Source organism: Montipora foliosa, chromosome 9 (genome assembly GCF_036669935.1).
Source record: "Montipora foliosa isolate CH-2021 chromosome 9, ASM3666993v2, whole genome shotgun sequence".
Classification (NCBI taxonomy): domain Eukaryota; kingdom Metazoa; phylum Cnidaria; class Anthozoa; order Scleractinia; family Acroporidae; genus Montipora; species Montipora foliosa.
This window is the reverse complement of record NC_090877.1, coordinates 14993954-15005799: the sequence shown is the minus strand read 5'-3', so window position 1 is coordinate 15005799 and position 11846 is coordinate 14993954. Positions and strand designations below refer to the sequence as shown.

General features: G+C 38.4%; 1 protein-coding gene across 1 annotated transcript; it reads right to left on the bottom strand.

Moving 5' to 3' along the window:
* Positions 1 to 2874: 2874 nt before the first annotated feature.
* Positions 2875 to 11826, bottom strand: LOC137970105 (SUMO-conjugating enzyme UBC9). The gene is made up of 7 exons (XM_068816585.1): positions 11625 to 11826; positions 11479 to 11542; positions 11294 to 11313; positions 10906 to 10978; positions 8246 to 8355; positions 7672 to 7751; positions 2875 to 6739 (listed from the first exon to the last, which is right to left on the bottom strand). Exons 1-7 carry the CDS (start codon positions 11688 to 11690, stop codon positions 6673 to 6675), a joined length of 480 nt encoding a protein of 159 aa, XP_068672686.1. The 5' UTR covers positions 11691 to 11826; the 3' UTR covers positions 2875 to 6672.
* Between the last annotated feature and the right edge of the window lie 20 nt (positions 11827 to 11846).

Here is an 11846-nt window from a genome sequence, read left to right as displayed (position 1 = left end):
ATTGGCAGGTGCCAGGAGTGTGATGGGAGGATGGAAAGAATACTTTTAAGACTTGAATGAGGAAAATGAAAGAGAAGGAAGAGTAGAAGAGGTGACTGTTGTGGACCAGGAAGTAGCAAAGATTAGTAATAGGGAGCTTACGAAACGAGGACGACGACGGCTATGATGACTTCATTTAAAAATACGAGTTCGCGTTATTCATATCACTACGAAACTATTTCATGTCGTTTCGCGTTAAAAATGTGTAGTAACTGTTGAGGAATTAAACCGGTATGAGTGGGTTGGAAGCGTAGAGAGAGAACTGAAAATTCATCGTCATGTGCTAACGTCCTTCACAGAACCTTGAATTTGGTCATTTCACGTCGCCATTTAGGAGATGAGAGCAAAGAAATGTACCAAACTGTAAAACGCACGTGCAGAGTGTGCAGAGCCATTGTTTTTGCTCACTAAACCTATCGTTTTGTAGCGTCGTCGTTGCCGTCGACGTCGTCGTTGTCGTTTCGTAAGCTCCCTAATAGGGAGCTTAAGATCTACGACGACGACGTCGACGAAAACGCCACAAAACAATGATATCATTGGTTAAAAGAGCATAAATAATCGTGCTGCACGTGCAGCACGGATTTTAGCTCATATTTTTGCGGTTCCCTGCATGACGACGACGTGAAATCACTAAATTTTAGGTTTTGACGACAACGTGAGCATGCAACAGAGAATCTTTCATTCTCTATTTTCAGTCTGAAACCGCTCGTACCAATTTATTTTTCGGATACTTCGCCCACATTGTACGAAGTGAACCAGGTGGAATAATCGCGAAAGACTTTTACTAGAGCGAAGTTCTATTTTGAGGTGACGTTTTCGTCGACGTCGCCGCCGTAGATCTTAAGGTCCCTAATGCTGAAGTGAGGACGGCGTTGAAGAGGATGAAGAGTGAAAAGCGGTTGATCCTGATGATATATATACCTGTGGAGGTATGGCAGTTTCTTGTAGAGGTGGTAATATAGTTTTTGACTAGGTCATTCAACACGATCTTAGAAAGTGAGAGGAAGCCTGAGGAATGAAGGAGAAGTGTGCTGGTGCGGATTATTAAGAACAAGGGAGACGTGCAGAGTTGTGGCAACTACAGAGGAATAAAGTTGACGAGCCATACAGTGAAGTTATGGGAAAGAGTAGTGGAAGCTAGTCTAAGGACAGAAGTGCATGAGCATTTGTGAGCAGCATTATGGTTTCATTCCAAGAAAGAGCACTACAGGTGCAGCATTTGCTTTAAGGATGTTGATAGAGAAGTACAGAGAAGATCACAGAAAAGGAGCTGCATATAGATGTTAGATGTTTTGATGATCAAGTTTTGATGATTAAGTCAGAGAGACCAGACTGACATGGTTTTATCATGTACAGAGAGGGATAGTGAATATATCGGAAGAAGGATGCTAAGGTTGGAACTGCCAGGCAGGAGACCAAGAGGAAGACCAAAGAGGATATTTATGGATGTAGTGAAAGGGGACATAAAGGTAGGTTGGTTGGTGTGAGGGAAGAGGATGCAGAGGATAGGGTTGGATGGAGGCAGATGATTCACCATTGCAACCCCTAAAAGGGAACAGTCGAAAGGAAAAGAAGATGGGGCTAGCCTGCTTCAGCAGGCGGTTTGGTGAATTTTAGACCCTTTCCACCGGGGTTGACTTTCAAGAGATCGTTTGAACGTAATGGCCGCGCGAAAACCTGCACCGAAGTAAAAAGAGCCTGAAGTGAAGGAGAAGAGGGCAAGCGTAAAGAGCGAGAATACTTGCCTCTTCCCGATTTGCCAAAACATGTTCTAACCTAAATGAATACAAGCAGACTTAAATGTAACTGCTACGGTAAATGAAAACAAGCTCGAGGTTGATATGGCATAAGTTTTGAGAATTTCATACACAAGACTCTTAAGAGCCAACTCTCTTCGTTCAATGCGGAACCCAATTTCGTTTATAGCACCCCAAGGAAATTCACGATCGATTCAAATGCTTTGAATTTCCCAAACGGTTTGGCGATGGTTTGCGTATCTGCACCCGTCACCCTTGGAATAGTCATACCGGAGTGGGCGTAACAACCGGATTCCAAAGACAAAGACATCCAGGGGGAAGAAAGAAAAATAACCATGGATTGGAAACATCGAAACCACAATAGAAGGGCTCAAATTCTTCACTAGATGAGTACAATCACACGGTTGAATGTAGTCCGCTGAGGATCCTTGCTGACGACTCGAGCGAAAGCAGGAGCCGTGGCTGGCGAAAGTCATGGTCAAAGGAGATTCATTGATCTGACTACATTGAAGTCAGTGAATCGTACAGGTATTGTTGGTTTTCACTCACGTGATCAACAGCCATGTTTTTCAACGAAAACAAAAGAAAACTTTTGCATAATAATAGAGTTAAATTCCCGGAGGATTTGGACGGGGGCTCCAACATGGCCGCCGTTTCTTTGTTTAGGGGCTCCAACATGGCGGCCGTGACGTCATGTGAAAACCGAGAATTCTGGACAAACAGAGTAGAGCCGTGATGTTTTTGGTCGTTGATGAGATAACACATGATGCTATAAGCCGTAAAAGCCTGTGAATTTTTTTTAAAAGAATCCGCTTCCATCCCATAAAAATAGGACTGCCAGATTGTTCATTAATTTCTGTTATGAGTTATTTGTAAGGTGAAGTTCTTGTAGGAAACAGTTCTGCAGAAGTGCTGTCTCTCATTTTTCGAACCATAGGAGCCAAAAATTACAATTAGAATTGTCGTAACGTTTCCCAGGTTGTCAAAATATCAGACGGCAGCGTCTTTGAAGTCAGTTCCAAAGAAAACCAAGCTCACCAAGACAGCGATCTTTTTTTACAAAATAATGACAAGAATCTTTGGTACAGATTATTTACAATGCTTTATTTCTGCGACATGAAGCGCTATTTTCTCCCGACTAAAACAACAGAACAATCATAGCTTATAATTCCTGAAGAATACAGGCAAAGTTAGCTCTACACAATCAAGTTTGAAAACGACCGAAAAATGAACTTAAAGGAGCTTACCGATAACTATAGTGACTTTAAGTTGAAATGTCCTAATAAGTGTGCCATGCCTTTCAACTTAAATATCTATCGTATCCAGTTATTTCCCTAAACAATAGTTACCGTAAAAACCGACAACACTGAGTGGGTTCCCAGCAACAAAGATACTCAAGATACCGTTTTTTTTAACTTTCAGTTTGATAGTCATTTTGCAAAATTGTGACCATTTTCTACCAACTAAGAGTGCGTTCGATTGCCTCTGCTCCGGAATAAGAATACACGAAGTAATGATTTAAAACGGCATGCCTGGCGTTTTGAAGAAACAAGGATAATAAAGATATGTTTAAAATGGCATTTTAGCAGGTGTTTGACAATTGTAATATGAATCTCCGTAAAAGTGAAGGATTTCTAACTTCTATTTCATGTATTCCCATTCTGGAATACGGTCAATCGAACGCACCCTAACTATCGGTAAAATTTTTGTGTCAAATCTTTTTCGCAAAATGCAAAAATTGATAGAATTTGTAGTTGGCTAACTTGGAATATGCCTTTTTGCAATTGTTTGCTCAGTGACCTGGTCTATGAATGGCTGCAAGCTAAGGCTGCCAGCGACCTTGTATTGATACCTACCTCAGTGCTTTTAGAGCAGTTTTCAATTGAGTGTCGAAAGTAATTAGCGAATTACTTTGGTTTTGCATCTACCTCACTCTGTGATTGGTTCAAAGTTCTCTGGCCACTTTTTCAACCAATCAGAAGTGAAAGCAAAACCAATCGTGGCTCACGCGTGCACGTTTTCCCGCGCTTTGTGTCGGCTACGTGTAATTACTTCGAGTTTTGATTGGTTTACTGGATTGTCTCCGTCCTTTTTGATTGGCCAAAGTAATTACTTTGGTTTTGGTTTTACGACACTCATTTGAAAACCGCTCTATCATGTAAGTTGTGTTGTTTTAATTCTAATTAGTCTACATTAACATTAGAAAAGCGCAAAGGTGTGTATCAAAGCAGGGTCACCGGTAGCCTCGCTTCCATTCTTGGGCCAGGTAACCTAGCTACAGCTGTAAAAGGGTCTATTACCTCTGAAGCCCTCATTATTGCATGTAATTTGGTCACCACTACCCAAAACGGCTAATCGCCTGAAGGAAAAGCACTGCGAGGGTATTTCATTAACAGAGCAGGTAACAATCTTTTGAATTTGTTTTAAATAAGTGAAACGTGAAACAGGAAATATGAGATCACCAATTTGTAATATTTAATGCTAAGCTATTATTGCACTATTGCACAAAGAAAAGTCACTTGCAGAATCCTAGAGGCTGCACTCATACAAACCCTAGTAGTGTTCCTACCAATAGAAAACTGAGGGGATTGCTGGAAAAAAACAAGGATATAAATTTGGCAGTAAAATATCTTTATATTATTATCAGCTTACAGGTTAACTTAAGAAGACCAGCAAATGTGCACTGACAAGATCAATGTCCCATAATTTCCAAATGAAATCGTGACTTTCTGAACAAAAACTTTTGTACTTGCAAGTTCATGGTAAGAACCTTAGATTTGCCCTCTTTTGAGTTAAGGAGGCTCACACCATTTTCAACAATTTGGGGGTAATGTCTTTTAGAAGGATGAACTCTGCAACACTGTAAAACAAAACTGCAATGTTATGGCACAAAATGAAATGGCAATAATTTCTTAACAAGATGCACTCCTTGATGTAACGTAATAGGTCACCGTGGCAACAAAAGAGCCATCTAAAAACGCCCCATATTTTGTCTTTAAACGCTTATAAATATCTTAACAACAAACTCAGTGACCCCCAATTTATATTTCTGTAAAGTAATTAGCGGGCTTAGATTAAACTCTCCGCAAAGTTTAAAAATTCTCTGGAGCAGGTTCAGAGCCATCTAAAAAATGTTCAATCCTTTAAGTGGCTATGAATCTGCTTCAGATAATTTTTTTTAACTTCACAGAGAGTTTGATTTGAACCTGTTGATCACTTTCCAGAAATAAAAATTGTGGTCACTTAGTTCATTTTTGAGATCTAAATGTTTAAAGACAAATAATAGGGAATTTTTACATGTCTCCTTTGTTGCCATGGTGACCTATCACGTCACATAAATGAAGGTATCTTGTTGAGCATTACTGGTGTGTTCATCTGATTGAAAACATTGAGCTTCTTCTTTACCTCATAACTTTGCCAATACCAGAAACAGGTGGGTGGATTCCAGTGCTGAAAATAATTTTTCTTTATTCACAGGACATATGTCCTTTCAAATCTTCATTTTGGTCGGACATTTGACAAATTGGACCGGACATAATTTATTGACTGACAACACCTTGAAGAAGATAACTCAAGATGTGCTGGTGAGATGTTCGGTCATTGTGTCCGATCATAATGTGAAATTGGCCGGATATTTTCAAAATTTGGTTGGACAATGTCCGATGACCGACTGTTATTTCCAGCACTGAGATTCAATCCTTCCAAACGGTACAGTTTGTGGAAACTGGTTTGAGCCTCCTTAAACACGAAGACACACTATAAAAGGGGTCGCCTCATGCTCTGCTTTTGTTTGAATTCATCCAAGAAACAAAAACCCTAAGGGCCAGGCCAAACGATAAATGTTGGATGATCCAACCTATTGAAAATTAGGAGGGTGGCCAAATGATATCAACCATCCATCCAACATGAGAACAAAAGAAATGTTGGTCAACGTTGGATCGAATGTTTGATGCTGTATCAAACATGTTCCAACATGTTGAATGGCCATCAAACGCAGTGACCAAATGATAAAATGTTGGTTCACCAAACAGGTTGGATTGTCCAACATTTCTCATTTGGCCGGGACTTAAGAGATACGTCCAACGTGAGAAAAAGGGTTGGGGGATAACATCTCATAACATATTACGGACACAATGCCATCAGCGGCCTTTTTATTGCACAAACTATCACAGACCTCTGTATGCAACCACAGTTGATTGAAAAAACATGTGCATGTGTCCAAGGCACCACGCCTTTCATAGAGTATGTTCGTGTTTAAAAGCAAATGAAGTGAGATCAGAATGCAAACGTTGAGAATACTCTAACCCATGGACTCCTAGGACTGAGCCATGATAGATTTTACTCTGTCCAACACCAGACAATTTAGCAGTCAAGCAGTCAATGAGTTAAAAGAGATTTGAGGAGCTTCCAAGTTATTAATGATACAGCTTATACTATATAATGTACAAAACGTATCAGCATCAACCATTGTTAATTGGACAGGCTGATGGATTTTGAGGTCAAATGGTGAATTTCAACATACAGTACATGTATTTCCCACAGCACCCTTTTAGTAGAAATTGGGAGTGCGCACCATCCATTCTCAGGCCTCCCTGCCCCCAAACAGGGCCAATTATTACAACAGTTTTCTGACAGTGTTGTTAGTTTTGATGCAAAAGTTGAATCCATCACAAAATGAGCACATTATCCAAACCCTTCACAAAGGTACATCAATGCATTATCTGCAAATGCTTCAAGCTTTCATTACAAAAGCTAAACAACCAAGAGGGGCAAATTCTTTGCTGTCTGTTTTTCTTTTTCCTGTTTCAGTTGTCTCATGAGGAATCCAGAATAAAATAGTCCTTTGGCTTGAATTTTGGTCCATAACTAAAAACATTCACCCCGTGGGAGCAAACTTCAATGCTTGACTTTTGACTCTCTTTTCATATTCTGCCCTATTTGTGCTGAACAAAAGAAGAAACAAAACCAATCACGGCCATTCATTGCAACATAAAGGAGAGAGTCTAGTATGCTAAACACCTATGTTTTTTATCCCAATAGCGTAATTTACTCATCATGTGTTATGAATGTTGTATGTTTAGTGTAAATCCCCAAGATGAGCTCTTTAATGAGCTCTTGGGGCAAACATGTATTTTAAGGTGATTCCCTAGAAATAGAAATTGTCATTGATTTCCGATGAAACTTTGCACACTGTTGTAACATGTTAAGGACATGATCAAAATGTAATAAAAAGGTGGGTCACCATGCTCGTTTCCATGGTATGACACTGACAAATAACGCCATTCAAGGCACTTTAAAAATTGCTGCACATCCCCAATGTTTGAGAAATTTAGCTCAATTTTATAAATGTAATCAATGATATAACGCAGAGCCTGGTGTCATTCTATGGTTAATTCACGTACATACCTGAAAAATTATTTGAATGCCTTTGTGAGTACTTAACACTCCAAAATGGATTTAACTTGAGTGTGGGCTGTCCGACTCATAATGGCTCCTACCGTACAATTTTATGAAATTGCCAAAAAACTGGTAATAGATTTTTACTGATTTTTTTGCTACTCCTTGAGGACACTGTTCTCAGGTTTTTATTCACCGATACTCACCAAGCCATGAGGTGAATAATAATTGTTTTGCTATAATTACATAAATGATTATTTGAAAAATGTGCATTTACTCTAAAACAATTAATTTCTTTGTCTGTCACTTCGACTAAACGGCTTGCGGCCATTTTGAAAAACCACTTAGGTGATTATCGAGTACTAATCACCTTTGTAATTATACTTATCATTATTATTGCTATCTTCCAATAATTATTGTTTGTTGCTACAGCAGGACGAGGAGAACTATGACTTATGAACATAGCATAATAACTTACCTATATATAGTGTAAGCTTCTGCCTGAGCAGGGTCTTTAATATTTGGATCATTGAGTAAGTCTTGTATTCCCAATAAAATCTGCAATACATCAAAAACCCAGATTAAAAATGATGCTCAGTGCTAATAATAACATTTAATCAACTACATGTACGATCAGCTGGTCCACTTTCGTTTTCCACACTACTTCCTTTGGCGAGGTTTTGTCTGGAACAGTTTTCGTGATTAATTGATAAGAAACTGCATTCTTGATAAATTTATTACTATCATTATTATTAGTATTATTTAGAGCGACAGCTATCAAAGACACAGTATTCGGGTCAGATCTTTACCCTTTATTAGTATTTTGTATCTTAATCAGAGAATAATCATCCCGTAACTATGATAGAGAAAACACCAGCCTTCGTGGGGATATCATACACAGCGTAGTTTCCGAGTGGATGTAGAGGATCTTATCCCATTGATTCCTGAACTGCCGCCCATTGACAAGTAAAATCGTCGGGTGTCAGACACAGTAAAATCGTACTTTGAAGTCTCACTCCAAGGAGTCAATGCGTTAATCAAAGAATTCATACCTGTTTTATAGTTACAGCAGGTCTCCAGTCTTTCTCTTCATCCAGAAGAGACAAACAAACTGTTCCTGAAGGGTACACATTTGGGTGAAAAATTGGAGGTTCAAATTTACCTAGAAACACAAGATTTGTCATACCACAGTCAAAATGCAAGCATCACAATAATTCTACTCCTCTAGTGAAAGACAATTTTCTTGCCCAGAGAATGCAAGAACTTTGGTTTCTTAAGCCCTGGGAAAACGGTGCATGATAGATGAAACCCTTCATCACCTTTGACCACCACTGAATCATCATTAATTTACTAACATCCACTTTGGTATAATTATACTTCACACTAGCCCATTATTTTTATAGAGCACAAACCACTATCAACTACTATTGTTAGCGTACTGTTTATTTCAATAGCTGGTGATACTGTCACTTGCAACTACCTGTCCACATGCATGACAAAAACAAGTTCTGCCGGCCAATCAAAATTCAACGTTTTGACACTCAAACTTCAAAGTTTACCCGCCCACTTGGGAATGTTTTGGCACCAGTTACACAAATGATCGTAGCTGATTTATTTGCCGTTTGACAAGACATGGCGTTTACAATAAATAAACTAGGTAGGAATTTCAAGCAAGGTATTCAAAACTGCAAAAGACAAAATGCCCAAACGCATTGCTGACTTTGCCTCCAGTGAAGTGTTTGCGGAGTGGTGCAAAAACGTTGCAAAGTGGGCGGATAACCTTTGAAGTTTGATTGTCAAAACTGTGAATTTTGACTGGCCGGCAGAACATGTTTTTGTCAAGCGTGTGGACAGGTAGTTGCAAGCGACGGTATTGACTTGCATGAAATTTTTGCCTTGACTTTGAACATTTTTTCCAGTGTAGTTGATCATAGTTTTGTTTATTTGAGCACCTTATGATGTCCGTATTCTGAGTTAATAACTAGAATGCAATATTCTCTTTACCTTGATGAAATTTGTTTTTTCGATGAACCTTAATTGCAGATCATCCAGAAAAAACAAAAAAAGTTGCAATAAAAATAGCTTAATCCAACTATGTATTCCTATATCCAATCAGTTTCAAAACAGGCTTTTACATGCACCTTTCATGAAAATCTCTCTATGGTAAACAGCTTTATTGCATATAGGCCAAAATGACTGAATGCTTATTGGCTGAGACAAAGGGCATTTTTTTTCTTAATCAGAAGACACTTTCAGTGCATAACTTTATCCTGATTGGTTAACAGCAGTTGCTTGGCCAGAGTAAGCAAGGATTCAAAAGAATCTTTCTCCCAGATTCCAACTCTGATTAAACTGCTCTTTGTCCACATATCAAATACATTTTGAGTGTTATTTATAGATAGATAGATAGATAGACAGACAGACAGACAGATAGATAGATGGTCTGTTTATTTCACCCACTTGTAGTTCAACTGAATTGATGAGGAAGGTCAGGGAGACATACAAATAAACATTAACATACATTCACTGAAATTTATAGGTTACAAAGTCTTTAATTCTTCTGGTATGTCCTTGTTGACATTGTGGAAGTTGGACCCTTCGACTGTAATGAAACTCTGTGGTGTCAGGGGAAGGAATGATGTTCTTAGGGGGGGGGGGGGGGGGCATCTGGCGTGCACCATCCATAAAATGCTCACAAGCCCCTACTCTCCTGACACTAAGAGACTCCAGGCCAGCCAAGGCTTCCATATAGTCTACCCCGCCGAATATTATGTTGAGAAGAACAATATATTGAAGTGAACTTTAACCAAATGAAAGCATGTTTGCTATAACTTTAAGATTAAAGTTTTCATTGAACCAGTTGGTCAGTTTAAGTAAGTTGATTTTCATTTGATGAGGCATTGAACAGGCTTCCCACAATAACGTTACACTTTATGTGATAAACTTGTAATCACAATGTAAAATTAAGGATTAATTTCATTTGTATTTTCAAAGTTTTCCAAATTTCCCTCATCATAACACATGAAATTAATCCTTACTTACCCTTGGGTGCATGCAATTACACGTACATATTACTAAAAGTGGTATGAACAAAGGCAAATTTATCAAACAGGTGACTTTGACATATTTTTTTCAAATATCAAAGTCCCCAGTAAGTTCTTTCCTTGTCTGCTTAATTAAGCAGATGCATAAAGGGGAAAAGCACTAAATTACTGGGTATGCTTAATATTTTCATTTAAGTGCTACTATGATCAAAAAATGATTTCCTTTTTTTTCTTCAGATTTTGACAGCGTGTTCACTTAACACCTCACTTGCAAAATTTTGAGCTTTGAGTTTCATCCAAAGGCTGTTTATTTTGAGTGTAAGTTTTGGATTTCGTGGTCCGCCATTACTCATGTTCAAATCTGACAGATTGCACCTGAGAGGGTTGGATCTAGGGAAGACTAGTGAGTCTTTGACGTCATTTTCTCCTCAATCCAGCTCTCTCAAGATTTTAAACTTTGTAATGGCCGACCAATAAATAAGAAAATTCCAGTTAAAATAAACAGGTGTCTTTTGTAAAATCAGAACTTAAAACTCGGGTCATTTAGTGTTTAATTAACATAGTTTTGAAACCCAATTACAAATAAGAATTGTTTTGTTGGTCGTAGTAGCATTTTAAAACGTGCAATAATTTGACACTAAATAACTTAACAAAAATCAAGTCCTCACATTTTGGTGGAGATGAGGGATAATCATCCTTAAAAATCATCCTCAGTTTAAAGGATCCTCCTTCCCACGGTGTCTGCAAAAATATCCAATAAAACATCATGAAAATGTTTCAAAACTGAGTTGCGTTTCCGCAATCCTAACATGAATATTAATTTAAGCCAAAATGATTTCCGTAAACAAAATCTAGGATGCTAAAAATGACAACCAATTCAAGTAGAAGCAATTGGACTTAATTGGTTTTAAGATAATTTCTTTGATTTTATAACCACTTACATGTAATTGTGATTATGAAACAAACCTCCATCCATAATCAAAAGTCCGAAAAAACAGAACACTTCGTCTTATCACTGATAGCATTATGTACTGCAAAATATTGTATTATACGTACCGCTTTCTTTCCAGGGATGGCTGTAAGTAAGAATAATAATAAAGATAATGCGTTTTGAGGACTGTTGATAAAGAACTACTTCACAGCGATTATCAATCAGAAGACTTGAATTAACACGTTACATAGTCAGGCAAACCTCGCAAATGAAACGCCTTGAATTTTTCAACAAAGAGATCAACACTTACCACATTCCCAGTTCATCAGGTTCAACGTACCATCGGCATTTTTTACAGGTTTTGCCACAAATCCCTGCGATGGGTACAACAGATTTCATTGAAAGGCGATTTGAGGGCTAGGGGAAGTGAAAATACAATCAAGTGACGAAACTTACGAACGGATGATCTTTGCGCCAAGCTTTCCTCTCCTCAGTCAATCGGCCCAAAGCAATGCCAGACATAACAGAACACACTACCACTTTTCAAATTCTAATTTCTCGCAAACTCAGCAAAGATCTCCCCACTTTTCAAACCCTATTAACAATCATACAAATTTCCGTCAAACTTCGACTTTTCCTTAACATCAGGTCACGTGACCACGTTCCCGCGCTAGCGTG

What these genes read in the sequence shown, in the direction of transcription:
- LOC137970105 (XM_068816585.1), bottom strand. Translation starts at nt 11,690, where the DNA reads ATGTCTGGCATTGCTTTGGGCCGATTGACTGAGGAGAGGAAAGCTTGG. An exon ending in TCCCTCATCTCCACCAAAAT is followed by an intron (nt 8,356 to 10,905) that starts GTGAGGACTTGA and finishes TTGTGTTTCTAG; the next exon opens with GTAAATTTGAACCTCCAATT. An exon ending in GAAGCTTACACTATATATAG is followed by an intron (nt 6,740 to 7,671) that starts GTAAGTTATTAT and finishes TCTTTTGTTCAG; the next exon opens with CACAAATAGGGCAGAATATG.